This window comes from Mustelus asterias, chromosome 13 (genome assembly GCF_964213995.1).
Source record: "Mustelus asterias chromosome 13, sMusAst1.hap1.1, whole genome shotgun sequence".
In the NCBI taxonomy this organism is placed as follows: domain Eukaryota; kingdom Metazoa; phylum Chordata; class Chondrichthyes; order Carcharhiniformes; family Triakidae; genus Mustelus; species Mustelus asterias.
Genome location: NC_135813.1, coordinates 59,682,888 through 59,709,367, shown reverse-complemented (window position 1 = coordinate 59,709,367; position 26,480 = coordinate 59,682,888). Strand labels below are relative to the sequence as shown.

At 42.1% G+C, this 26,480-nt stretch overlaps 1 protein-coding gene across 2 annotated transcripts in view; it reads left to right on the top strand.

The window, feature by feature from the left end:
- The window catches only part of ppil2 (peptidylprolyl isomerase (cyclophilin)-like 2), a 350,538-nt gene that overhangs the window by 186,139 nt on the left and 137,919 nt on the right, over positions 1–26,480 (top strand). For both annotated transcript variants that reach the window (XM_078226847.1, XM_078226848.1), the window contains exons 13-14: positions 10,215–10,304; positions 23,360–23,393. In XM_078226847.1, coding sequence (XP_078082973.1) covers positions 10,215–10,304; positions 23,360–23,393 — 124 coding nt within the window. The remainder of the gene's footprint in view (positions 1–10,214; positions 10,305–23,359; positions 23,394–26,480) is intronic.

The window sequence follows — 26,480 nt, the reverse complement described above, 5'->3', positions numbered from 1 at the left end:
CTCATTATTTTGAATACCTCTGTCAAATCTCTTCTCAATGGAAGAGAAAACTCCTAGTTTCTCTGATCTATCCATGCAATGGATGAACCCTAAAACCATCCTTGTAAATCTTTTCTGCACCTTCTGCAAAACCATCACACACTTATTAAAGTGGAATGCCTAGACTTGGACACAGTCGCTGTGACTAAATGTGTGTGTTGGGAGTCTTGCCCATCGGTTGGAGAACCCCAATGGGCACTCCAGACACCTTTCTCCCAGAGATCCAATGCTACTACATTCCAATCAGGCACTTATCTGGGCAGCATCAAGTCTCCTGACTGATTAAGCCCCCAATAGGGCAGCAATCCTGACCCCAAGAGCTGCTGGCTAATCAACGCCATTGGGAGCAGTGGTAACTGCCAGTGCTGAAGTTGGGTCTTCACCAGAGATGACCAATGGATGAGTGTGGGTGGGGAGGGGGTTGCCAGAGAGGGAGCTGTAAACAAGGGCAAGGGGTGAGGGTGTGTCTTCCTGCATCTGCACTAAAAGGGACTCTTGCATGTTAGGCTGCTGGCAAACCTGACATGGTTTGTTGGGTGGCATCCCTGAATGGCCAGTTGCCTGCCCGCGGTGGCTGAATAAAGCCCTTAGGGGCCTCATTTGTCCTCCGGTGAGAAGACCCACCTGCATGCTTTCCCACCCCAGACTTGATTGGAGGGAAGTAGAAAGGCAGTGGGATGTCCACCCTGTACCTTCCTGCCCAAGCACACGGTCCAACCATACCTCGGAACTCATCTGGTGGGGAAGGGAGGCATTTACTTCCAACCAGTACTCCAAAGTTCACTGTAACACCCTTACTTTTGCACTCTACGCCTTGATTTATAAAGCCAAAGATCCCGTATGTTTTTTTATACTTTGTCAATGTTCCCTGATTATGGTCTTTCAGTTCCTGTAGCCCCTTTAGAATTGCATCCATTGGTTTATATAGCCTCTTGGTATTCCTCCTACAAAAATGAATCACTTCACACTTCTCTGCATTAAGTTTCATCTGCCACATGTCCAGCTCCACCGCTTGTCTATCACCATCTTCCTTACAGTTCATTGTTCTGTTACAGTTTTGCCTGCCAGACTTTGATTACAATTTATCTGGGCCAGATTCATTCTTACCCCACTGAAATTGATTCTCCCCCAACTAATTACACTTTGTGTTACTCCATGTCCTTTCCAATAGCTATCCTAAACCTTATGATGCTATGACCACTGTCCCCTAAATGCTCCCCGACTGACATTTGATCCACTTTACCCACCTCATCCCGAGAAACAGATTCTGCAATACTCCCTTCCTTGTTGGGTCAGAAACATGTTGCCCTAGAAAATCCTCGTCAAATCACTTCAGAAAATCTACCTATTCTCTGTCTTCTGTACCATTACTATCCCAGTATGTCTTAGTGCATTCACATGCATGTGCTGAAATGGGACTGAAATTTGAACAAGTTAAGCATGCTGTTACCATGCAGTGGCGAGGTGAATCTGATTTTCTACTAACAGGATGCTGCTATCACTTGAAAGATGGTGTTCTGTTGCCACACAATTGAGTAGCGTCAAATCTCAATTTCAGTACTAGTGTGATGCCAGGTATATAGGCCATCTGTTCCAGTGATTGGCAGTTTGAATCCAACAACATGGGCAAGATTTTCCCGCCTCACTACACTGGTCAAGTGGTGTAGCGAGGCGGGAAATTTAAACGGGATTCGTGATCGGCATCTGGACAGTCGCAATCTTCCCAGGCCATGTTTTCTGATGTAATCGCGATTAATGCGGGGGCGGGGGGAGGTTGAGTACACGGCGACTTGGAATTACCCAGGAGCTAAAGGAGCCTATGGTTCCTCATTGCTTGCCCTATGGCAACACCTCAGTCAATCAGTCAACTTGCCAACCAATCAGTACCCTTTTCTCCTGTGGTAGCATTTGAAATTTGGCATTCTTATATTTGTCCTGACAAATGTGATATGAAAAGCTTTGGTAACATTTGGTACAAGTGCTTAAATATATCATGAGGAAATTGTGTGAGAGAAATGCAGACACTAACAGTGGAATTCGAATTTAAGTGGAAGATGGTTTTTCATTCGATTACAAAGAAAATTTCCTATTTTATACACATTCTAACTGCGCAACAAATGGAGTAGATCAATCGAATGCTGTGTCGGTTTAACTTGGTTCTCATAGATTCAGCAGTTTTATTTATTGGCTAGCTTTATGTTGTTGGCATGTGATAATGAGGGATTCCAAGTGCAGTCAATGTAAATCAGGAGCCTTCAAAATACAAATAGAAACCCGACTTTTTAGTTTGAAGAGTGCTGTAATTCATGACCTTGCTCCACCCATTCAATGCAGTCTGAGTGCAATCAATTATCTGTATAGAAATAAGAGACTCACCAGTTAATTTATCAGACTGGATCCTGCTCCTAGGTCATTGTAACCCATAAATGTGAGATCTGTCAATAACTCATTTGCTACAGTTAATGTCCATTTTTCTCCATTTAAACACTTCAAGGAGTGCCAAAACTATCTTATTTAAGTTTGTTTCCATTAGCAGGGCAATTTAATAACCAATTTAAACTTACAAGATTGTCTTCAAAGTCAGACACACTTTGAGAGTGGAATCAGTATGCATGGAGTGCCATTTTAGGCACTAAATTAATGGTTTGTTCCCAGGCAAAGATAGATTGCTGTCAGTGACAGAGTTTGTTACTGGAACTGGAATTTTATTTTGGCCTGAGGTAAACAAAATAAACCCGATGTTCTTTTTTACAGTACAAGCATTTATTTGGTAAATCTAGCTCCAGCTTCCCTTTCCCAATATCAGGGAAATTTTGCAGCTGTTTTTGTACAGTTGCAACTGTGCACAGTTACCCATTGGCTTGCACTGTTCTTGCTGAATCCACCCTGCAGTATAAATTTGCAACGAGAGCAGGGCAGGAAAGGACTTTGTGTCAAAATGGACTTTTGACCGTATGCAAGTGTAACTCTATAATTTGTAGAATCACAGAATGGTGCAGGAGGCCATCGTGTATGCGCCAGTTTTCCAATTGAGCATTATGACCTTGTGTCATTCTCCTGTCTTTTCCCCGTCCCCCTGCACATTGTTTCTATTCAGATAATCATCTAATACTTTCTTGAATGTCTCGATTGAATCTGCCTCCTCTGCACTTCCAGGCAGTGCCTTTCATACCATTTGCATCTGTTGTAAATTATAGAATCATAGAATCCCTACAGTGCAGAAGGAGGCCATTCGGCCCATCGAGTCTGCACCGACCACAATCCCACCCAGGCCCTACCCCCACATATTTTACCCGCTAATCCCTCTAACCTACGCATCCCAGGACACTAAGGGGCAATTTTTAACCTGGCCAATCAACCTAACCCGCACATCTTTGGACTGTGGGAGGAAACCGGAGCACCCGGAGGAAACCCACGCAGACACGAGGAGAATGTGCAAACTCCACACAGACAGTGACCCGAACCGGGAATCGAACCCGGGACCCTGGAGCTGTGAAGCAGCAGTGCTAACCACTGTGCTACCGTGCCGCCCCACTGTGCTACTTGCTTATGCCAAGCAGTTAATATTCTTCACCTTTTTAAAAAATGCTCTTCAGAATTACACTGTACTTTTATTATATCCAAACCCAGTATAAAATCATATGAAACAAGGCAAAAACTTTGTACATCTTGCTGCATGGCATGTCTCTATGATGTTTCTCACTTTAAATCTGTGACCCATCGTTCTCAATTATTTTACAAGTGGGAACGTTTTCTCCCTATCCACTCTGTCCAGCTATTTCATGATTTTCAATACCTCTATTAAAACTACACTTAGCCTTCTTTACAAGAAAAAGAATCCCAGCCTCTCCAATCTATCCTAATAACTGAAGTTTCACATCCCTGGAACCATGTTTTTAAACGTCTTCTGCACTCTTTCCAATGTGTTCACATCCTTCCTATGGTGTGGTATCCAGAACTGCACACACTATTCCAGCTGAGGTCTAACAATTCTTATGACCCTGTTAATAACGCCCAGCATACTGTATGCTTTATTGATTGCTTTCTCCACTTGTCCTACTACCTTCAGTGATCTATGCACATATACTTCCAGATCCCTCTGCTCCTGCACCCACTTAAGAATTTTTCCCTTTATTTTGTATTGTCTCTCCCATGTTCTTCCTATCAAAATGTTTCACCTTATACTTATCCGCATTGAACTTCATCTACCACCTATCTGCCCACTCTACTGGCTTGTCTATCTCCTTTTGAAGTTCTAAGCTGTCCTTACTGTTCTTTACAATGCTTCCAAGTTTCATTTATGTGACTTGTATTTTTTAGGCAAAGGTTCTCCTTTATTTGCATTGTGTACTGCTCCAGAATGTTACTTGATTAAGGGTAGACCTGGAGCCAAGTTTTACATACACATATTTATTTCGAATTACACATTGTAAGCCTACACCTCCATATCCAACAAGCAACAAGCCCTGTCTATTTATCAGGCTGAAGTGAATCCTCAGTTAATGCCCGCCACCTGCTTACAGTTAAACACAATTAATACACAATTAACATTGAACACAACAGATGTATGAAATGAATTATGACATTTAGCTTTTGACATCGATACATTTTTGTAAGCTACATGTCAATTAATGCACTTAAGGGCATTTGCATCCCAATGGGACTTTGAAATGAGACTTCCTTGGACTGGAAACTTGATGTAGTCGTGTTGGCATTGCAAAATGATATGCAGCTTTTTGATGGGGCTGGACGCATGAGAAAAGACTATAAGCCACTGTACACAATACCATTTTCTGGGATGATATGTGAAAATTCACCACCAAACCTGTGACCTGGAGCAGGCTGTATCTGACCATTGTTCCTTCTCAACTTTTCTGTACTGGGTGGGTTATAAAATCCTCTGAACAGTGGTGTTGGTATCATGTTTCTGCTCTCTTTCCTGCCCATGCGTAATTTACGATACAGAAGTCATGACTTGGGGCCCGATTAACGGGCGCAAAATCACGGTAAAGTCTGGCATCGGGCCTTTAACGCGAGCTGCACCCGAATCCGAGCAGATCGCGGCTTTACCGACACCCAATTCGGGCGCGGGTCCGGCCCGATGATTTAAATGCATTTGCATGTATTTAAATCAACTTAATGAATCGCGCGCCCAACTCTACCACCAAATCCCACTTTACCACAGCGTGGCCCAATCCGGATCCGCGTTTTTAGCAACCTGCAAAATAAAAGTCCGAAGCGGATTTCTATTCAGCAGGGGAATCTCAGAAGCCCATCCTCCCCGACCATCCTTCGTGGACCCCCCCCCCCCCCCCCCCCCCGCTAACCACCCCGGCAGACCTCCCCCCCCCCTCCCCCCTAACCACCCTGGCAGACCCCCCCCCCCCCCCTTCCCCCTGGGATCGGACCCCCCTGGGAGGCAGGCCCCCCTCGGCAGAGCACACCCCCAACCTACCTCGATCGCTGGTCTCCCTCCACCATCCTTCCGACCTGCAGTCCTTTGAGAGCCTGCAGCACCTTCCTGGCCTACTGCTGGCGTCCGCCGGAGGAGGGGGGCGGGCGGGCTCAGATGGATCTCTGGTTGGGGGGTGCGGGAGGATGGACTTGGGAGAATCTTGCAAACTGAAAATAATGTAGCATCTTCTTTATGCTGCCTAATTATCTATGGGAAAGGTAATTAAACTACAGTGTCCTAGTGAGCAATTAGTGACCTGTATAATACATTTGTGATCTGTAACTGGATTGTTGATGCTCAAATGTTCAGAGTCCTGTGGTGAACTTGGAAGAATTGTCCCCGTGGTGGAATTTGGTTGGAAATAAGATTCAAGGAGATTACTAAATCTTGTTTTCATCTGAACATTGCACAGATTTAGAGGAATTCCCTTTGGAAAATAATGTCAAAATTATAATCGCATGAACTAAAAACCTGACAGGCAAAAATTTGGGAAAATATTTCAAAATATGGATGGGGGATATATATTTTGAAATATTTTCCCAAATTTTTGACTGTCAGGTTTTTAGTTCCTGCGATTATAATTTTGACATTATCTTCCAAAGGGAATTCCTCTAATTCTGTGCAATGTGCAGATGAAAACAAGATTTAGTAATCTCCTTGAATCTTATTTCCAACCAAGTTCCACCACGTGGACAATTCTTCCAAGTTCACCACAGGACTCTGAACATTTGAGCTCATGACTACAGGGACATCAACAATCCAGTTACAAATCACAAATGTATTATGCAGGTCACTAATTGCTCACTAGGACACTGTAGTTTAACTACCTTTCCCACAGATAATTAGGCAGCACAAAGAAGATGCTACATTATTTGCAGTTTGCAAGATTCTCCCAAGTCCATCCCCCCTGCTCTCGCTGCTGTATTTTTCTTTTGCACCCGGGCGCGCTGCTTTGGATTTTTTTCGAACTGCGCATGCACAGTTCAGAGCTCCGATCTGTCCGCCAGCGCTAAGCCCCGCCCACTGCGCGGATCGGACTGGAGCCGGCAAAACACGTATGGGCGCGCTGCAAAGAGGATTCCAGGCTCGGATCTATTTGACGCCCAGATTTGGCACTTAGACTCAGAATGTTAAAATCAGGTCCTTAGAGTATGCTGAAAATTTCTCCCAATGATTTGGCAAATTTCTGAGTGACCTGTTTATTTCAATGTGTGGTACATTTCAGATTGCTGCACGGCAACACATGCACGCATGTTAGAGGGAACATTGGTCTTGACAGCAACCTTTTTGGCACTAATACTCCAGAGTGACTTGGCAGAGGCTCAGTAAAAAATTGGTATACTTCCCAATTGTGTGTAGCAGTTAAATGAGCAATTATTTGATGTAGGCAGAGCTTTGGAAAGAAATTCAGCCTCCACTTTAAAAACTCTTATCCTCACCTGTGTCTTATTCGCTGCCTGGTCTGCAGAGACTTGGAGCTAGATTTACCAAACAAATGCTTGTACCAGTGGTGTTAGTATCATGTTTCTGCTCTCTTGCTGTTACCTTGAATCTCATTGCTGTCTTACCAAGGCAGACAACTACAGGACAGTCTAAGATTGAGGCTATGATATAGCAAAATGGAGAAAAATTACCTGACAGCCATGGGAAGAATTTACTTAAAACTGCACTGTCTTTGTTGAATTTTTAGTACTTGTGGGATTATGACTCTCCTTTGTCTCTATGGAAACTAACTTGCAAAGAATGTGAAGGATGCAGCATTCAGTAAATGCTCTACTATTCCTTTGAGCTTCTGGATAGCTTTACAGTAAATCCTGCTCCTTCGCTGGATGCACATTAGATTTCAATACTCACTCCATCAAGATTGTCTTCAAAGTCAGGCACACTTTGAGGGTGCAATCGTTATGGAGGAGACCAATTTGGATCATGTACTTGACACTGGCTGAAGATGGTTGCGAATGTTTCAACCTTGTCTTTTGTATTTATGATCTGGGCTTCCCCACCATTCAAGGCGTGGGGCGGCACAGTGGTTAGTACCGCTGCCTCACAGCGCCAGGGACCCGGGTTCGATTTCCGGATTGGGTCACTGTCTGTGTGGAGTTTGCACATTCTCCCTGTGTCTGCGTGGGTTTCCTCTGGGTGCTCTGGTTTCTTCCCACAGTCCAAAAGATGTGTGGCTTAGGTGGATTGGCCATGCTAAATTGCTCCTTGTGTCGGGGACTAGCTAGAATAAATGCATGGGGTTATGGGGATAGGGCCTGGGTGGGATTGTGGTCGGTGCAGACTCGATGGGTCAAATGGCCTCCTCCTGCACTGTAGGATTCTATACAAGTTGGGGACATTAGTCAAACCTGCTCCTCCTGTTAGTTGCTTAATTGCCCACCAGCATTCACCACTTGATGTGGCAGGCCTGAAGAGCTTTAATTTGATCCATTGGATGTAGGATTGCTTAGTTCTGTCATTTGTTTGCTTCTCCCGCTGTTTGGCATGCAAATTGCCCTGTGTTGTAGCTTCAAGTTGATACCACATTTTTAGGTATGCCTGATGTTGCTCCTGGCACGCTCTCCTGCACTCTTCATTCAACCAGCATTGATCCCCTGGCTTTATGATTTTGTTAGAGTGAGGGATAGATAGGTTCGATATAATTCTGTGACTGCTGGTGGCCCACAATGCCTCGTAGATCCCTAGTTTTGAGCTGCTCGATCTGTTCTAAGTCTATCCCATTTAGCACAGTTGTAGAGCCACACAACGTGATGGAAGGTATCCTCAATGTGAAGATGGAACTTAGTCTTCACAAGGACTGTACCGTTTCATGCCTTTTGTAAAACTATGTTGACTTTGTCTAATCATACTCTGATTTTAAAAGTGCATAATTAAGATTCCCCTAATAATAGATTCCAGCACTTTCCCAACCAATGTTAGGGTCACTAGCTTGTTTTCTCTCCCCATCCTTTCTTAAATAGCAATGTTACATTTGCTAACTCCCAATCTATTGGAATGGTTTCAGAATCTGGGCAATTTTGGATAATCAGTGCCAACACATCCTGCAGCTATCTCTTTAGGACCTGAGGATATAGACCATCAGGAGTTTAGTCCTTAAAGTTTAAATCTTGATTTGATTATTTTCCCATTCATACAGTGAAAAGTATTGTTTCTTGCATGTTATACAGACAGAGCATACCGTTCATAGAGAGTGCAGGATGTAGTGTTACAGTCATAGCTAGGGTATAGAGAAAGATCAACTTGATATCAGGTAGGTCCATTCAAAAGTCTGATGGCAGAGGGAAGAAGCTATTCTTCAGTTGGGTGACCTCAGATTTTTGTATTTTTTTTCTCTCTTGGAGGTGAGTATGTCCGGAATGCGTGGGGTCCTTAATTATGCTGGCTGCTTTTCCAAGGCAGTGGGAAGTATAGACAGAGTCATTGGATGGGAGGCTGGTTTGCGTGGTGGACTGGGCTTCGTTCACGACCCTTTGTAGTTTCTTGTGATCTTGGACAGAACAGGAGCCATACCAAGCTGTGATAGAACCAGAAAGAATGCTTTCTATGGTGCATCTGTAAAAGTTGGTGAGAGTCATAGTAGACGTGCCAACTTTTCTTAGCGTCCTGAGAAAGTAGAGATGTTGGTGGGCTTTCTTAACTATAGCATCAGTGTGGAGGAACCAGGACAAGTTGTTGGTGATCTGGGCACCTACAAACTCTTCACCATTTCCACTTCGTCCCCATTGATGTAAACAGGGCCATGCCCTCCACTACGCTTCCTGAAGTCGATGACTCTCCTTTGTTTTACTAACATTGAGAGAGAGATTATTGTCGTTGCACCAGATTCTCTATCTCTTTCATGTATTCCGCCTATTCATTGTTTGAGGTCCAACCCACTACGGTGCAAACTTGAAAATCGAGTTGGAGGATAATTTAGCCACACAGTCATAGGTGTATAAGGAGTATAGTAAGGGGCTGAAGCCACAGCCTTGCGGGGCACCGGTGTTGAGGACAATCATGGAGGAGGTATTGTTGCCTATCCTTACTGATTGCGGTCTATGGGTTAGGAACACTCAGATCCAGTCACAGAGGAAGGAACCGAGTCCTAAGCCAGAGACTTTGGAGATGAGTTTTGTAGGAATGATGGTGTTGAAAGTTGAACTGTCGTCATTAATTGGAGTCTGACATAAGTGTCCTTGTTATCTAATTACCTAATTTCCTCACGTTTTTTAGCATCTCAGTTACCCTCTATTTCTGATTTGCAACTTGTGTCTTCTACTGTGGAGACAGACACATAGGGTGGGATTTGCTGGTCTCCCTGTGGCATGTTCCCTGGCAGTGGATGTGGCTGGCCATTGGCTGTCAGCAGGACCTTCCAGTCCCATTGATGTCTATGGCACTTTGCATGGTTCACCCGTCCCACCGACAGGGAACCTGCCACAGAGTCATGTCTTCAGCGGGAACAGAAGATCCCGCCAGCGGGAAGGGCTAGAAAATCCAACCCATTATATTTTCTCAATGTCTGTCATTTCCTCATTCCCCATAATAATTGGTCCTGTCTCTGCTTTTAAGGGGCCAATGTTTATTTTAGCTGCACACTTCCTTTTTACTTGCACGTAAAAGCTCTTACAATCTGTTTTATATTCCTTGCTAGTTCATTCTTATTCCATTTTCCCCTTTTTATCAATCTTTAAATGGCAAGAATTTAAAGTTTCCTTTCTCTGTTTGATTTTTATAGACGCCAAAGACATGCGAAAATTTCGTCAAACTGTGCAAAAAGGGCTATTATGATGGAACAATATTTCACCGATCCATCCGGAACTTCATGGTGGGTCCATTACTACTGCTGACGTGTAAGATGCTCAGTGTGAGATCTGTTTAAAATGTCTCTTGTACAATATCACTCGCTGAACTGGAAGAACAATGATCAATGCCCTGATTTTTAAAAAAGTATTCAAATACTTTTCCTGGACCCAACAGTTTAAAGCAGTCTCTATGTGGTAGGTTTCATTGATGTTAGTGAGAGAAAAAAGACAGACCATCTTTTAGAATAGATCGTGCTTTTTAAAAATCTGCTTCACTGAAAGCATTTTATGAGTAGTACTCAAACTGTGTTCAACTCGAGCTGTGTTGTCATGCATTACGATCCAATCAAAAGGTCTTTTTTTATTTTGCAGAAGGACTCTTCTAAATTTTTAAAAATAACTTTCCTAGCTCAGAAGTGGTCAAATTGCCCTGGACTTTTAAAGTTAGCTAATTTAGAAATGTAATTTTAAACAATTAATGTATGGTTATGCTATAGTCCTAATCAAAAAGTATAGTGAACCACCTTTGTCTTCCTTAAACCTATCTGCTTCCAGACTTTACCATCTCTCAAATAGTTACTTATTGTTCCCTAATGATGCTGCTTTTTTATTCATTCATGGGATGTGGGCGTCGCTGGCTGGCCAGCATATATTGCCCCTCCCTTGTTGCATTAGCTGAGTTTCTGGATTAATAGCCTAGCGACAATACCACTAGGCCATCGCCTCCCTTCAACACTCCTCCAGTGAGGGGTGGTTTCCTGCAATGTAGGGATAAGGTGCAAGATTGTGTATACTATAAGATATAAGCTGCAGCTCTGTAAAAATGCTTCAGACTTTTGAAGATTTGGGCCAAGCTTTTGTTTGAAATATCTTGAAAATTAATATACTGTATAGAGCATCTCTCTTCAAATTTATAAATATTGTATCCTAGGAGTAATGAAAGATAAAAGAAAAGCATTTTATGAAATAGCAAGCTTTGGTGATAATGCGATCTATCTTGTTAGTTCAGTAAGTCAGCACAACAATCCTTTTCCTTTGGATGTGGTCTTTTTTCCTGCCTCTGACAGGAGTAAGTACCCAATCCTGAGGCAATTTTGAACACACGCAATTCAATCTTAGTGAACGCACATCCATAGCATAAAATTGCTCATAATCTAATTTTGCTGAAAGACCATTAAGGTAGCTGGATTGCAAATTGTAGCATTTACACTGGGGCATTTAGTGTCTAGGCATATGCTGGTGCTGGGAAGATGGAGAATTATCTGTATCTTGCTGATGTTCTCGTTGAATTGGATGGAGTGGCTGTTGCTGAGAATCTTTAAATGCAGCCTAGCCAGCATCATCCACATTGTGACTAGTTTTTAAAATAGTGGAAAAATGTTCCATTCCCCCCATTACCAATTTTGCAAAACAGTTCAGTACATGAAAGAATGCTGACCATGTGTTTGTTTTGAAATGTTAAGAATGATTGTTGCTTAAAAAATACAAAACCATATGAAATACTTTGTACATTACAGCTGTTTGTAGTCTAAACATTGGCAGTCAAAATTGAAAGATTGCAATCTGTAAGAATGATGTTGTAGATTCCCAATATTCCAGTGTTACTAATTTGGTCTGTGGTGGCTACATGACCACATGGTTGCATGGATGAATCAGAATTCCTCAATTTCACCAGCACAACAATGACTTATATTAATATTGCTTCTTTAATAGAAGAAAAGTTTCCAATGTTCTTCACAAGAGCAAAATGTGACACAGACATTAGATATTGGGTCCGATGACCAAAAACTTGGCCAATGAGGTAGGTTTGGTTTTAAGGGCATCTTAAAGGAGGAGGGTTAGGTCAAGAGGAGGAGAAGGAACTCCAGAGCTTATGGCCTGTGCCACAGAAGACACAGCTAGCAATGGTGGAGTGATTAAAATCAGGATTAAAATCTTGAGAAGTCAGAATTAGATGAGCGCATATATCTTGGAGGATTTGGGGCTGGAGGAGATTACAAAGATATCGAGGCCATAGGCAGATTTAAATAAAGTTGAAAATTTTAAAATCAAGCAATTTTTAAACTGTGATCCAATGTAGGTCAGGAAACACAGGGTCTGGAGTTGAACAGAACTTGGTGCGAATTAGGACACAGGCAGCAAAATCTTGGATGATCTCAAGTTTATAAGTGTGAGGGACGAACCAGAAATGCAGTGGAATAATCAAGCCTATAGGAAACAAATGCATGATTAGAAGGTGTCAGCAATAGATTAGCTGAGGCAGGGCAAAACCGGAGGTGAAAATGGGCAGTCGTGGTGAATATGTGGTCGGAAGTTTATTTGCAGTCAAATGTGACATTGTAACAAGGTTATAAATGGTCTGGTTTAGTCTTAGGCAGTTGGCAGAAAGGGGTTAGGGTTATTGGCGAGGGAACAGAGTTTGAAGTAAGGACCAAAAAAAGTGGCTTTAGTCTTCCCGCTATTTAATTGGAGGAGTTCTGGAGTCCTGGATGGTGGATAGGCAATCTGGTAATTCAGCAATAATGGAGTAGTCAAAAGAGTGGTGATGAGGTTGAGTTGGGTATTTTCAGTGTATTTGTGAAAACTAACACTGTTTTTGGTTGAGGTGTAGTATGTAAATGAGAAATAGGAGCAGGCCAAAGAGATCATACAGGGACATCAGAGGTAACAGTGCAGAGCAGCAAGAGAAACCATTGTTATTGACACTCTGGCTGTGGTTAGCTAAATGGAATCAAGCCATCCCACCTAGCTGGACAACACTGAAGAAGCTTTGGAGCAGGGTGGTGTGGTCAGTATGTGAAAGACTGCACACAGTTTGAGAAGGACGAGGAGGAATAATTTACCTTTGTCACAGTTAGAGAGGATGTCAATTGTGTTTTTGATCAGAGCCGTTTCAGTCCTGTTGCGGGGTGGAAGTCTGATTGGAGAGATTCAAACCTGAAGTTCTGGGAAAGGTGAACACTGATTTCAGAGGTGACAACAATGGGCGGCATGGTAGCACAGTGGTTAGCACTGCTGCTTCACAGCTCCAGGGACCTGGGTTCGATTCCCGGCTTGGGCCACTGTCTGTGTGGAGTTTGCACATTCTCCTCATGTCTGCGTGGGTTTCCTCCGGATGCTCCAGTTTCCTCCTACAGTCCAAAGATGTGCAGGTTAGGTTGATTGGCCATGCTAAAATTGCCCTTAGTGTCCTGAGATGCTTAGGCTAGAGGGATTAGTGGGTAAAGATATGGGGATAGGGCCTGGGTGGGATTGTGGTCGGTGCAGACTCGATGGGCCGAATGGCCTTTTTCTGTACTGGAGGGATTCTATCTAACACATTCGGGGACTTTGGAAAGGAATGGGAGAATGGAGAGGGGGAAATTAACTTGTAAGAATGTTGGAGGTGAAGGGGTGGTTTTTTGAGAAGGATGATGAGTGCAGATTTAAAGAAGATGGGGACAACACCTGAAGAAAGAGAACTGTTTATGATATTGGCTAATATGGGAGCCAGGAAGGGAAAAGTGGGAATATAGCCCAGGGAGCAGGAGGTGGATTTTATAAACATAATGAATGCAGAACGTATGAGGGGAGACAGGAAAGAAACTAGAAAAAGATGTGACTTCAGGGTAGGGAGTGTGTAGGGGTGGTGGTGATATTGGAAGTGCAGTTATAAATACAGGAGAATGCATCCGAATTGGAACCCGGTGTTATGGCTCCTATTTTTAAAACATAGGTTAAGTGATATGAGATGATTTTTAATCGTAAAACAAAGGCTTACAGAAATTATGAATAAGGCAGTCAAATGAATCCATCCAGTTGGACGGGTTATTTTAATTGGATAGAAATGGGAGAACAAGGTGGGGACATGAATATAATATCCTTCTGCAAAGTGTTTCATTAGATGTTGGGTAAGTATTTCTTTTCACACAAAGTTGCTGCCCTCTGGAAAAGATTGTCAAATTATGCAGTGAGTTTGGACTCTTTGAAATCCTTCAAAAGGGAAAGGAAAAATTCAGAGAATATTTCCAATTATAGTGAAAGCTACAGAGGGGTTTTTTTGGCCAGTAGTTAACAGGAACTCTGCTCTTGCCAAACCCTTGGCTCAGTGAACTGGGAGTTTATCAGATGTCAGTTCATAATTTACATTGAAATATTACTATCAAATTCAATTTAGTTCGCGAGAGATTAAATCCACCAAGCAGCCACATGCTGGGGAATATGGATAGATCTAAGCAAAATAGCTGAAGTGATGATTTTCTTAATCCAAACATTTGCTCCATACGCATGATCCTGTACTTCTGATCACGTCATTTTAATTTTTCTACCTTGGTCACACACTGACACCTCAGTCTTCAGCCTTCAGCAGTATTCCAGTGCTCAAAGTAAGCTTGAAGAACATCACATCTTCTGATTAGGCTCTTGCAACTTTTGGGTCTGAACATTGAAAGGGCCATAACCTCTGCCCCGATTTTATTTTCCTTCTTTGTAGGTGTTATTTTATTCTCATTTTTCTCGAGTTGCTTTTTCCAGACAGCATCTGTTCTTCATGCTACCTCCTCTAGACACGTTGTTTTATTTCTTTTAGAAACATAGAAAATGGAAGCAGAAGGAGGCCATTTGGCCCTTCGAGCCTGCTCTGCCATTCAATACAATCATGGCTGATCATCCTTTTGACCTTGATCCATCAATTCTTTTCTTTTTGTCATCTAATCTCTTGTCTTCCACCCATCACAGACCTTTCTTCTTGCGCTTTTTCCCACCTTCCCCCTTTCACTTGCTTAAAAACAATTACATTTCTAGCCTTTCACCGATCTGATGAAAGGGCATCGACCTGAAACGTTAACTCAGTTTCTTTCTCCACACATGCTGCCTGACTAACTAAGCATTATTTTCTGTTCTAGTGCAATTTCAGAGGTTGGGATAATACTACATATAGAAATGTAATAATTAGTGAATGGCACAGTAGCACACTTCAGGAACACATTTGTGTGAAAAAGGCAAACTCCTGGAAGGTGCAATTTAATTTGGAATAAGTGTGAAATGATACAATATTGGAAAAACAGCATGGAGAGGCAATATAATCTAAATGATACTATTTTTAGGAGAACACCAGAATTATGGATTCTTGGGATACGTATACATAAATCCTTGGGAAACTTGACTTTGTAAACATTGGCACCAAATTTAAAAACAAGGAAGCCGAGCTAAAACTTACAAAGATTTGATTAAGCCTCAACTGGTGTGTAGTGTATATTTCTGGGAACCACACTTCAGAAGGAATGTAGATTAGGTGGATTAGCCATGTTAAAATGCACCGGGTTACAGGGATAGGCAGGGAGAGAACAAAGAACAAAGAACAGTACAGCACAGGAAACAGGCCCTTCGGCCCTCCAAGCCTGTGCCGCTCCTTGGTCCAACTAGACCAATCGTTTGTATCCCTCCATTCCCAGGCTGCTCATGTGACTATCCAGGTAAGTCTTAAACGATGTCAGCGTGCCTGCCTCCACCACCCTACTTGGCAGCGCATTCCAGGCCCCAACCACCCTCTGTGTAAAAAACGTCCCTCTGATATCTGAGTTATACTTCGCCCCTCTCAGCTTGAGCCGGTGACCCCTCGTGATCGTCACCTCCGAGCTGGGAAAAAGCTTCCCACTGTTCACCCTATCTATACCCATCATAATCTTGTACACCTCTATTAGATCTCCCCTCATTCTCCGTCTTTCCAAGGAGAACAACCCCAGTCTACCCAATCTCTCCTCATAGCTAAGACCCTCCATACCAGGCAACATCCTGGTAAACTTTCTCTGCACTCTCTCTAACGCCTCCACGTCCTTCTGGTAGTGCGGCGACCAGAACTGGACGCAGTACTCCAAATGTGGCCTAACCAGCGTTCTATACAGCTGCATCATCCGACTCCAGCTTTTATACTCTATACCCCGTCCTATAAAGGCAAGCATACCATATGCCTTCTTCACCACCTTCTCCACCTGTGTTGCCACCTTCAAGGATTTGTGGACTTGCACACCTAGGTCCCTCTGTGTTTCTATACTCCTGATGACTCTGCCATTTATTGTATAACTCCTCCCTACATTATTTCTTCCAAAATACATCACTTCACATTTATCCGGATTAAACTCCATCTGCCACCTCTCTGCCCAATTTTCCAGCCTATCTATATCCTGCTGTATTGCCCGACAATGCTCTTCGCTATCCGCAAGTCCAGCCATCTTCGTGTCATCCGCAAACTTGCTGATTACACCAGTTACACCTTCTTTCAAATCATTTATATATATCACAAATAGCAGAGGTCCCAGTACAGAGCCCTGCGGAACACCACTGGTCACAGACCTCCAGCCGGAAAAAGACCCTTCGACCACTACCCTCTGTCTCCTATGGCCAAGCCAGTTCTCCTTGTATCCCATGAGTCTTAACCTTCTTAACCAACCTGCCATGTGGGACTTTGTCAAATGCCTTACTGAAATCCATATAGACGACATCCACGGCCCTTCCTTCATCAACCGTTTTTGTCACTTCCTCAAAAAACTCCACCAAATTTGTAAGGCACGACCTCCCTCTTACAAAACCATGCTGTCTGTCACTAATGAGATTGTTCCGTTCTAAATGCACATACATCCTGTCTCTAAGAATCCTCTCCAACAACTTCCCTACCACGGACGTCAAGCTCACCGGCCTATAATTTCCTGGGTTATCCCTGCTACCCTTCTTAAACAACGGGACCACATTCGCTATCCTCCAATCCTCAGGGACCTCACCCGTGTCCAAAGAAGCGACAAAGATTTCCGTCAGAGGCCCAGCAATTTCATCTCTCGTCTCCCTGAGCAGTCGAGGATAGATGCCATCAGGCCCTGGGGCTTTGTCAGTTTTAATGTTCCCTAAAAAACCTAACACTTCCTCTCTTGTAATGGAGATTTTCTCTAACGGGTCAACACCCATTGTGAGGGGGTGTGAGCACAGGTTAGATGTTGCTCTTTCGGAGAGACGCTGCAGACTCAATGGGCCGAATGGCCTCCTTCTGCACTGTAGGGATTCTATGGGGCTACAGAGGAAGATCACCAGGATGAAAAGGTTAAGAGACTTCAAATGCATAGGAATTGGAGAAACTGGAGCTGTTAACTTTCGAAATTGAATACAGAGCTAATAGAGGTATTCAGAATTCTGAGGGATTTGACAGAATAAGTAACAAAAAACTGTTTCCTCTGGCAAATAGGCTGGTAACCAGAGGTCATCGATTTAAAATAATTGACAAAAGAAGCACGGGAAAATAAGAAGATTGTTAAAATCTGGAACATATTACCTGACAGGATAATGGACTGAGATTACATCAAAAATTTCAAAAGGCAATTTGGAATGAACTTGAAGGGTACTAATTTGCAAAATCATTGGGAAACACGGGTGTGGTTCTAAATTGGATAGCTCAAAGAGCTAGCACTGGCAGATAAAAAGCTCCCCTCTGTTGTAAAATTCTTTGATTTAATAAACGCACAGTCTCTGAGAGAGCTATCTAGAGAGAGAAAGCTCTCTCATTTAGGTCAAGCCTGACCAATGTGAGAACACTCTCAAGTGAGATGAGTGTATTTAATATGCTAACAAAGACAGCATTGTTATTTTCTATGGTACCGAATTAAATTCGAGTGAAGTGAAATTTACTATAAATATGGCAATGATCCAGCACTGAAGGAGGCCATTTGGCCCATCATATCAGTGCTGACCTTTTAGTAAAGCTATCCAATGAATCCCAGTCCCCTGCTCTTTCCCTATAGTCCTGAGAGTTTTTTCCTTCAATAATTTATCCAACTCCCTTTTGAATATGACTATCAAATCTGCTTTCACCAGCCGTTCAGGCAGTGCATTCCAGAGCACAACAGCAAAAAGATCTCCTCAGATCACCTCTGGTGCTTTGGTAATCACTTTACGTCTGTGTCATCAAGCTACTGAACCATCTGGCACTGGCAATAGTTATCCAAACAATTCATGATTTTTGTGTCCTATTAGTTCTCCTCCTAAACTTCTCTGTTCTGCAGAGGCAACACTAAAATCTCCAGTCTCTCCACATAACCAAAATCCCTAATCCCTGATGCCATTCTATAAATCCCTTTGCAATCTGTCTAAGACCTTAACATACATCCTAAAATGGGGGGTCTTGAACTGAACACACTACTCCAGCTGAGGCCGAATCAGTGCTTATAAATATTTAGCATAATTCTTTTTGCTTTTATACTCTACATCTCCACATCTATTAATAAAGCCAAGGGTCCTTTTGTTTTTTAATAGCCTTCTCAAACTTGCCCTGCCACCCTTGAAGATATTTTACATACATGCAGGTCTCTCTCTGTTCCTGCAAACCAATTGTAACATTTAGTTCATATTGACTATCTTCCTACTCCGTGTTAAAGTGTCATTTTTTTCATTCACTATTTGTCTGCTTGTCAATTTCTATTTGACCTCCTCACTAATGTGATAATCAATCTAACTTTTGGAAGACAGGAGAGCACACTTGATGGCACATGTGAGACTAGAATATCTATTTCTTACAACAAGAAGCTGAATTGTTACAACCCATGGATCCCAAAATTGTATGAGGAGGTATTGGGTTGTAAAGATGCACCCTGATCATAAAAGACATAGGATCCATTCATGAGAGAGATAGGTAACACTGACCCTGAGAGAATATCTAGTACAGACGCTATATTTGTGTCATGAGCCTCCTTGAAGCTTGATTAATTTTATATTATGTAAAACTTGTGTATGTATATCATACATAGATTTTTATATAATCAGGTGTTCGAGGAAGCATGAAGCTCCCTCCGCACCATCTCATTAAACTTCCAAATCAAGCAAAGCATTATCCAGATGCAAAATCTACTGCAGTGTACCTTAATCCTAACTAGTAGAGATTCCTTGCTGCGTCAGTGTGATGTTCTGCATTGTTTATATGAAACCATTGTAGATTCCTTCAGCATATATCCTCTGCCCTCTCCTATTTCTCATATATATGCTACCCCTCTGTGACATCACCTGAAAGCACAACATTAGTTTTCACACACTGATGACACCCAGCTCAACTTCACTATCACCTCTTTCAACTCCTCCAGCTGTTGTTGAATTATCAGACTGTTAATCCAACGTCCAATACTCCTGGTGTACTTCCAGTTAAATTTTGGGAAGACTAAAGGCATTGTTTTTGGTCAGCGCTCCACCCTCTGTTCCCTAGTGACCGACTCCATCCCTCTCCCTTGAAACAGTGTGAGATTAAACCAGACTGTTCACAGCCTTGGTGTCACATTTGAACTGAGATAAACTTCCAACCCATATTCACGCCATCATTTCCACCTCTTTGGCATCTCCTGACTTCACTTCAACTGAACGCACCTCCACCAAACACTCAGGCAGTACATTCCAGACCCTAACCACTCACTGGATGAAAAAGATTTTCCTCTTGTCGCTTTTGCTTCTTTTACCAGTTATTTAAATCTGTGCCTTCTCGTTCTTGATCCTTTCACAAGTGGGAACAATTTCTCAAAATCTGGTTACCTCTAGCCTTGACAATTCCTATACACTCTTGGCTGATCTCCCAAATTCTACCTCAGTAAACTTGAAGTTATCCAAAATTCTGCCGTCCATGTTTTAACGCGCACCAAGTCTTGTTCCCCTATCACCCCTGTGCTCACTGACCTACATTCCTAGTCAAGCAATGTTGTGATTTTAAAATTGACATCACTGTTTTCAAACCCCTCCATGGCCTCTCTAAAATCTCCTCCAGGACTTCAACCCTTCATTAAATCTGTGCTCCTTTAATTCATATTTCTTGAGCATTCCTAATTTTAATCACTCCTCCAATTGTGGTCATGTCTTCAATTGCTGGACTTTATACTCTGGAATACCCTTCCTGTTCCTCTCCCCCTTGTTACTTCTCTTTTTAAAAAGATAGCTGTTCTCCTTAAAAGATAGCTCTTCCACCGAGCTTTTGGTCATTTGACCTAATATCATATGTGGCTTGGTGTCATATTTTTATAATACTCCTGTGAAGTGCCTTGGGATGTTTTATTAAGTTAAAGGTGCTAAATAAATGTAATTTTTTGTTTACAAAAGCAAAATACTGCCGATTCTGAAAACCTGAAATAAAAACAGAAAATACTCAATGTCAGGTAACATCTGTGAAACCGAGTTCCAAAAGAGAAAATGCTGGAAACTCTCAGCAGCTCTGGCAGCAACTGTAAGGAGAGAAAAGAGCTGATGTTTCAAGTCCAGATGACCCTTTGTAAAAGCTAAAAGGCATAGAAAGTGGGAGATATTTATACTGCAGGGGGAGGGAATGAAAGATGAATCATTGCCACAGAAACCAGGGGAAAAGACTGCTAATAGCTGTCCAAAGAGAGAATAAAGGGTGTGAATGGCCAAACGGCAGAGAAGCTAAAATGAAGATGTTGGAGGGGTGGGGGGAGAAGCAAAGGGGGAGAAAAGGTAAGGGAAAGGGGATAAAGTAGGGGGAAAGCGTGGGGGGGCTGGGGGAAGAAAAATGAAGAAAGACAATAAAGAAATAAAAGGTAGAGAACAATAAAAAATTAAATAAAATAGAATGAAAATAATGGGGTCGAGGTGGGGTAGTGCAAATCATCTGAAGTTGTTGAATTCGATGTTGAGACCGGAAGGCTAGAAAGTGCCGAGCCGGAAGATGAGATGCTGTTCCTCCAGTCTTCCTCATTCTCTCTCCTCTCTCTTTCCCACCCCCCTCCCCCAGGTTTCTGTGGTCATGACTCGTCTTTCATTCCCTCCCTCTGCAGTATAAAAATCTCCCACTTTCTATGCCTTTTAGTTTTGACGAAGGGACTTGAAACATCAGCTCTTTTCTCTCCTTACAGATGCTTCCAGACCTGCTGAGGTTTTCCAGCATTTTCTCTTTTGGTTTCAGATTCCAGCATCTGCAGTAATTTGCTTTTATCCAGTGTGAAACCGAGTTCACATTTCAAATTGGTAACAGATAATTAGAGACCATTGTTAACTATGTAGAAAATCGTGATTTCAAGAGAACAAACAAAATAACAGATCAGATAGATGAGTATCAGATAAAATTTAATGTGGGCAAATTGTGAAGAGACCCATTTTGGAAGCAAGAATAATCAAATATTCTATGCTATAAAGAATAAAGCAGCAAAAGCACTAGCGATACACATACACCAATCGTGGGGTGACACGTGGAACAAGCTGAAAAAGAGCAAGCATACAGCATCTTAGGTTTTATAAATTGGGGTATTCAATAGAAAAGCAAAAAGTTAATGCTAAAGCTATAAAAATGTTGAGTTAGGTCAAAGTAATGTGTTCCAGTTTTGGATACCACACTTTAGGAAACATTTCAAGTTATAGAGGGGGTACAGAAGAGATTCTATATTCAGATTCTGGCATTGTGGTAATGTTACTGGACTAGTAATCTGGGAACAAGTGTTCTAATTCCACCATGGCAGCTGGAATTGATGAGCTAATCTCAGTAATAGTGACCTTAAAACCATTGTTGATTGTCATAAAAACCCTATCTGGTTCACTCATGTCCCTTTGGGAATGAAATTTGCCCCCCTTGCCTGGTCTGGCTCCAGACTCCAGATCCACAGAAATATAGTTGACTCTTAAGTGCCCTCTGAAATGGTGTGGCAAGTCACTCAGTTCAGAAGATGGGTAACAAATCCGCATTAATTGTGAGCCACTATTGACTGGAAAGTGTAGTTATTGTGGTAAGTTTATGTAGCAGTTTTCTTTATAAGGTTGGAAATAGGAGTGTACAGCGGAAATATGTAAAAATAAGGACACCGTGTATCATTTGAAGATGGTGACTTACATCAGTGTACATTGGTCTAAATATCCCTTGGCCTCTAACCTTGCTTTGCCTGAGGGGAAAATTTGGTCTTCACTCTGTATGCAATACCACTGCCAATCAACCTGGTCATTTACATCTGCATACATGCCCGACCATCTTTTCCAATGTAAATTTCTCTGGCCACGTTTATATTGGAAACTATGTAAACCTGTTACACTGTGGAGTGGAGATACCATATCCCTACCACTGGCAGGAGGGTAGAATTGTTTCCTTAAACCCCCCACCATAAGTGATCCCATCACTCTTGCCTGCAGCCCCATTCACAGTAATGACCCTTCCTGGTGCTGCTGCCAGTACAGTCTTTGATTGTCTGGCAGCTATTGGGGCAGGATTTCTGCCGTACTGGGTTAAATGTCTCCCAGAGATCATGTTGTAGATGTCACCGCCTTTTCTGTGAAATGCCTCAGAGATTCAGCTGCAGCTTTTGAAAAGGTTATGGATAATATTGGGGGATAAAGAATAAAGGAATATTAGGAAAGGGCGAAGGATTGGGATTCCTTTTTCAGCGAGACAGCATCGGAATGCCAGACTGAATGCCTATCTTTTGCGTTATACAATTCTATGATTCCATGTAAATGATTATCTGAGGAAAATGGTTGGCTACTTTTTTTAGAGCCGACAATCTGAAAATGCAGCTGCAAAATCCCTTTATTGATTTGTAGTGAAACACAAATCTCCTATACAAATTATGACTAATTGGTAAAGCTATGGACATGTCCTTGCCCCACAAAGTCCCACATTCTTGGCACCCATCTGAGCACGACTGGATCCTCAGATCCCAGCGAATAGATCAAGTTTTCGTCCTTGATTTCAGATGTCCTCTTCTTGCTTCACCTTAACTGAATGAGATCTTGTCATCTGATGTGCCTCTTCTAACCTTCTGTTCCTCTTGAGCTTAGTTGCTTCTTGTTCCTGTTTCTTTGCTAAGGTCATCCTTGTGCATCAATATGTTTCTGTCTTTGGGAACTCTATTCCTAGATCCTCAGACTTGTCACCCTTTCCCTGCTTTCAAACACCCCCTCTATACACATTTCCCTTTACCTACACCTTGCCACTCCCAAGTTAATTTCCAATTTTCCAAACTACTCGGTAAGTCTCTGGATTTCCCTCGCTTGTGTAGAATGCAATGAAAATTATTTTATGTACGTGCAGAGCACCTTAGAAAAGCAAGTTGTTGCAGCTATTAAGGAGGCTTCTTTCTTTTTCCAGATTCAAGGAGGTGACCCCACTGGTACAGGCACTGGTAAGATTTGGTCCAATTTTATGCTTGCAATGCACTGATTTTTATAATACAGCAGTGTTGTCTTGTAAAGGCTCCAATAAAACACTTGACTACCTTATAAACAAAGTAAGCAATGGTGACACAATAAGGGCAATGTGATCTCAGTACCACCTTCCCCTCAGGCAGCTTTGTAGACATATTTTCTTTGGCAACATTGGAAGGGAGATTGTATTTTCTTCAGCTGATCAAGAAGTGAGATGGAGCAAAACGCAATGTTTCTTTTTCCTTGATGGGAAGTCTAAACACTAATGTGCAACATACTCGTTCCGAGTGCATGAACAGGCAACGTCAGAACAAGCTTTGAAATTTGAGTGCTCCCAAGAATTGTGTGGGGACTTTGTTAGCCCTTGCTGGTGTAGAGCTGCATTTGACAAGAGATATTCACTCCAGTAACTTCAGTCATCAGCAGATGATTTTGGAAACAAAGATCCCTTCTCATTTTTTTTCTGTAAGAATAGACAAGTCCTAAGAACACATTGGTCATCCCATACACTCATCGTGCACAATAACACCATCATCAGGGCTTTGTGTGAAATGAGCATTGCAAATTTGTTGTCAGACTTATCCTCGCAGGCCTGGCAAAATCTACATTGACAAAATTGGCATCACTCCTCAAACATGTCGTACTCAGCATCAATACAAGTGAAAGACATTAACTTGTGAGCAGCTCGAATTGGGGAAGGTCACAGGTTGACATCAGATTTGTTTATCTTGTAGAATATTAGTTGTGGCAAAAAACATTTGAAATTGAGTGCAACTTCAATGGGCTAGTCATTATCTGGCTAGCTGTAATTGGACTTGATTGGAAAATTGGATAAGGAGTTTTTATAACCTATATAACAATTGCTGTTTTACCAATCCTGAACTACTTTCAATGGCATTACCTTTTTTCATTACTTCTGAAGATGCTGTCCACAAAAGGGGTGAAATTTTAAGTTTTGCCTTTTATCTGTTATTTTTTCATCCTTTTGTTTCACTTTTGCCAACTGATGTTGCACAACATGTTTTCAATCACACTGATAATTCTACGAGTGCTACCATTTTACTAAATTCACCGGGTAAAGCTTTGCGCCATCACAGATGCCAACACGTAACAGACCGCAGAGTACTTGCCAAATCCTGCAATGTCACTAATGTCCTTCAAACTTGCATTGATAAATTCAGATATTCTGCCACCTTTATCCTACCTTCAGTATTCTCCACAGGAACTACTCACAGCATGCAATCCTCCAGGCAGGAGAGCATGGTGTTCAAAGTTCTACGTCCAGCATTGATGCATTTTTCAGGCTTCCCTGTAGTGTAGAATGTCATCACTGATGAAAATCAATTTTGTACTGTCCTAAATAGTAGTGAGGAATCCTGGGAATCAAATTATTTGTGAAGCGGGTTTCTGCTCTTTGTACTTTACAGTTTGGAACTGTACACTTTGGCCAAAGCTAATTAAGAAGCCCAAAGAAGCGTAATGCTAAAAAGCCATCCCTGTCAGAAAATATATCTGCTAATATTCCTAGTGTACAGAACTGAAGCTGATTATACAGTCACTGTCAAAAATTACAGATGCATATTATGAAAATATATATGGGTCCCAACAACTCCAGTCACTTTAGGTGGACCTGCCTCAGGAAAGCAGGGGTGAAATATTTTTGAATGATACCAGTGAAGTTTACTCTGGTCAACATGATGTACAACAGTAGTTTTGTACAAGCAGACATGTCCTTCCAGAGGTTGTTTGTAAAGACTGTAACATTTAACTCCAAATTTTCAAAGGGTATATTGCGCAGTTTAGAAAATGGTAAAAGATTCAATTATTTAAACTGATGGGGGCCTTTACCGTGTATTATTTTCTTTAATGAGGACCAATGTGTCACAGCAAGGAGCCTGCTGTTAAGTGGCCTAGTGAACAAAATGTTTTGTTGGAAGTAATGAGACGCTGCTGGTGGTGCACTAAAACTCTGCCAGTATTTAACATAGACAGCATTCAAAATCTGATTTCAATTTAGTGCTGTCATAGGATAGCACAACTCATCCGCTTTAACAGACATCAAATCAAAAAATAGGTTTTATCAGAGGAAACCCTGTCTCCTGATGCAATTCATGCCACTGTGAATTTCATCCTAATAGCACTATTTATTTTAATTTATTTATTTGTGTCACAAGTAGGCTTACATTAACACAGCAATCAAGTTACCGTGAAAATCCCCTAGTCGCCACACTCCAGCGCCTGTTCTAATACGTTGAGAGAGAGTTTACCATGGCCAATGCACCTAACCAGCACGTCTTTCGGACTATGGGAGGAAACCCATGCAGACATGGAGAATGTGCAAACTCCGCACAGACAGTGACCAGCCAGGACTCGAACCCAGATCCCTGACACTGTGAGGCAGTAGTGCTAACCACTGTGCCACTATTCTGCCCCACTGAGTTTATGGCTGGGTTTGGCTTAAGTTGGCTTTGCCTTGCAGAGTTGGTTCTCAAATTGCCTGTTTAAAGTGGGGTTTGTATGCATATTGCCCTGGAGTTGTTCTTTCCAGCATGCAAATAGGTGTAGGGGAGAATGCTCTTTAAATGTTCCCTTCAAGCACTGTCTATTTGGAAATGTTGCACTTTTGCAGTAAGGATTCCTTTTCAGTTCTGTGTACTGTGTTGTTGTTCCCCTGCATGTTTGCCATTGCCTGAACGAAGGTCTTCCGGTCTGTGAATTCACTAACAATATGTTTCTCAAGATTCTCTCTGTGTTAGAAATATGAATCCCTTCAGGACAGATGATCCTGAGGCCTGTGAACCATCAACTTTCATACATCAAGGAAACCTTTATTATCAGGCATCTTTGAAGTAACTCTGTTCCTTCTTAAATGGATAGCTCTTAAATAAGTTACAATGCATGCATTGAAGTTAGCTGCCAGGAACAAAACTGTCAGAAAATAAAGAATAGAGAACACTTTTTTCAAAGATTATTATGACAAATTATGATTATCTGAGACCAATTTAAGTAACATACATAAAAATAAACCCATCCTGGAACACCTGCAACAATCATGATTATGAATT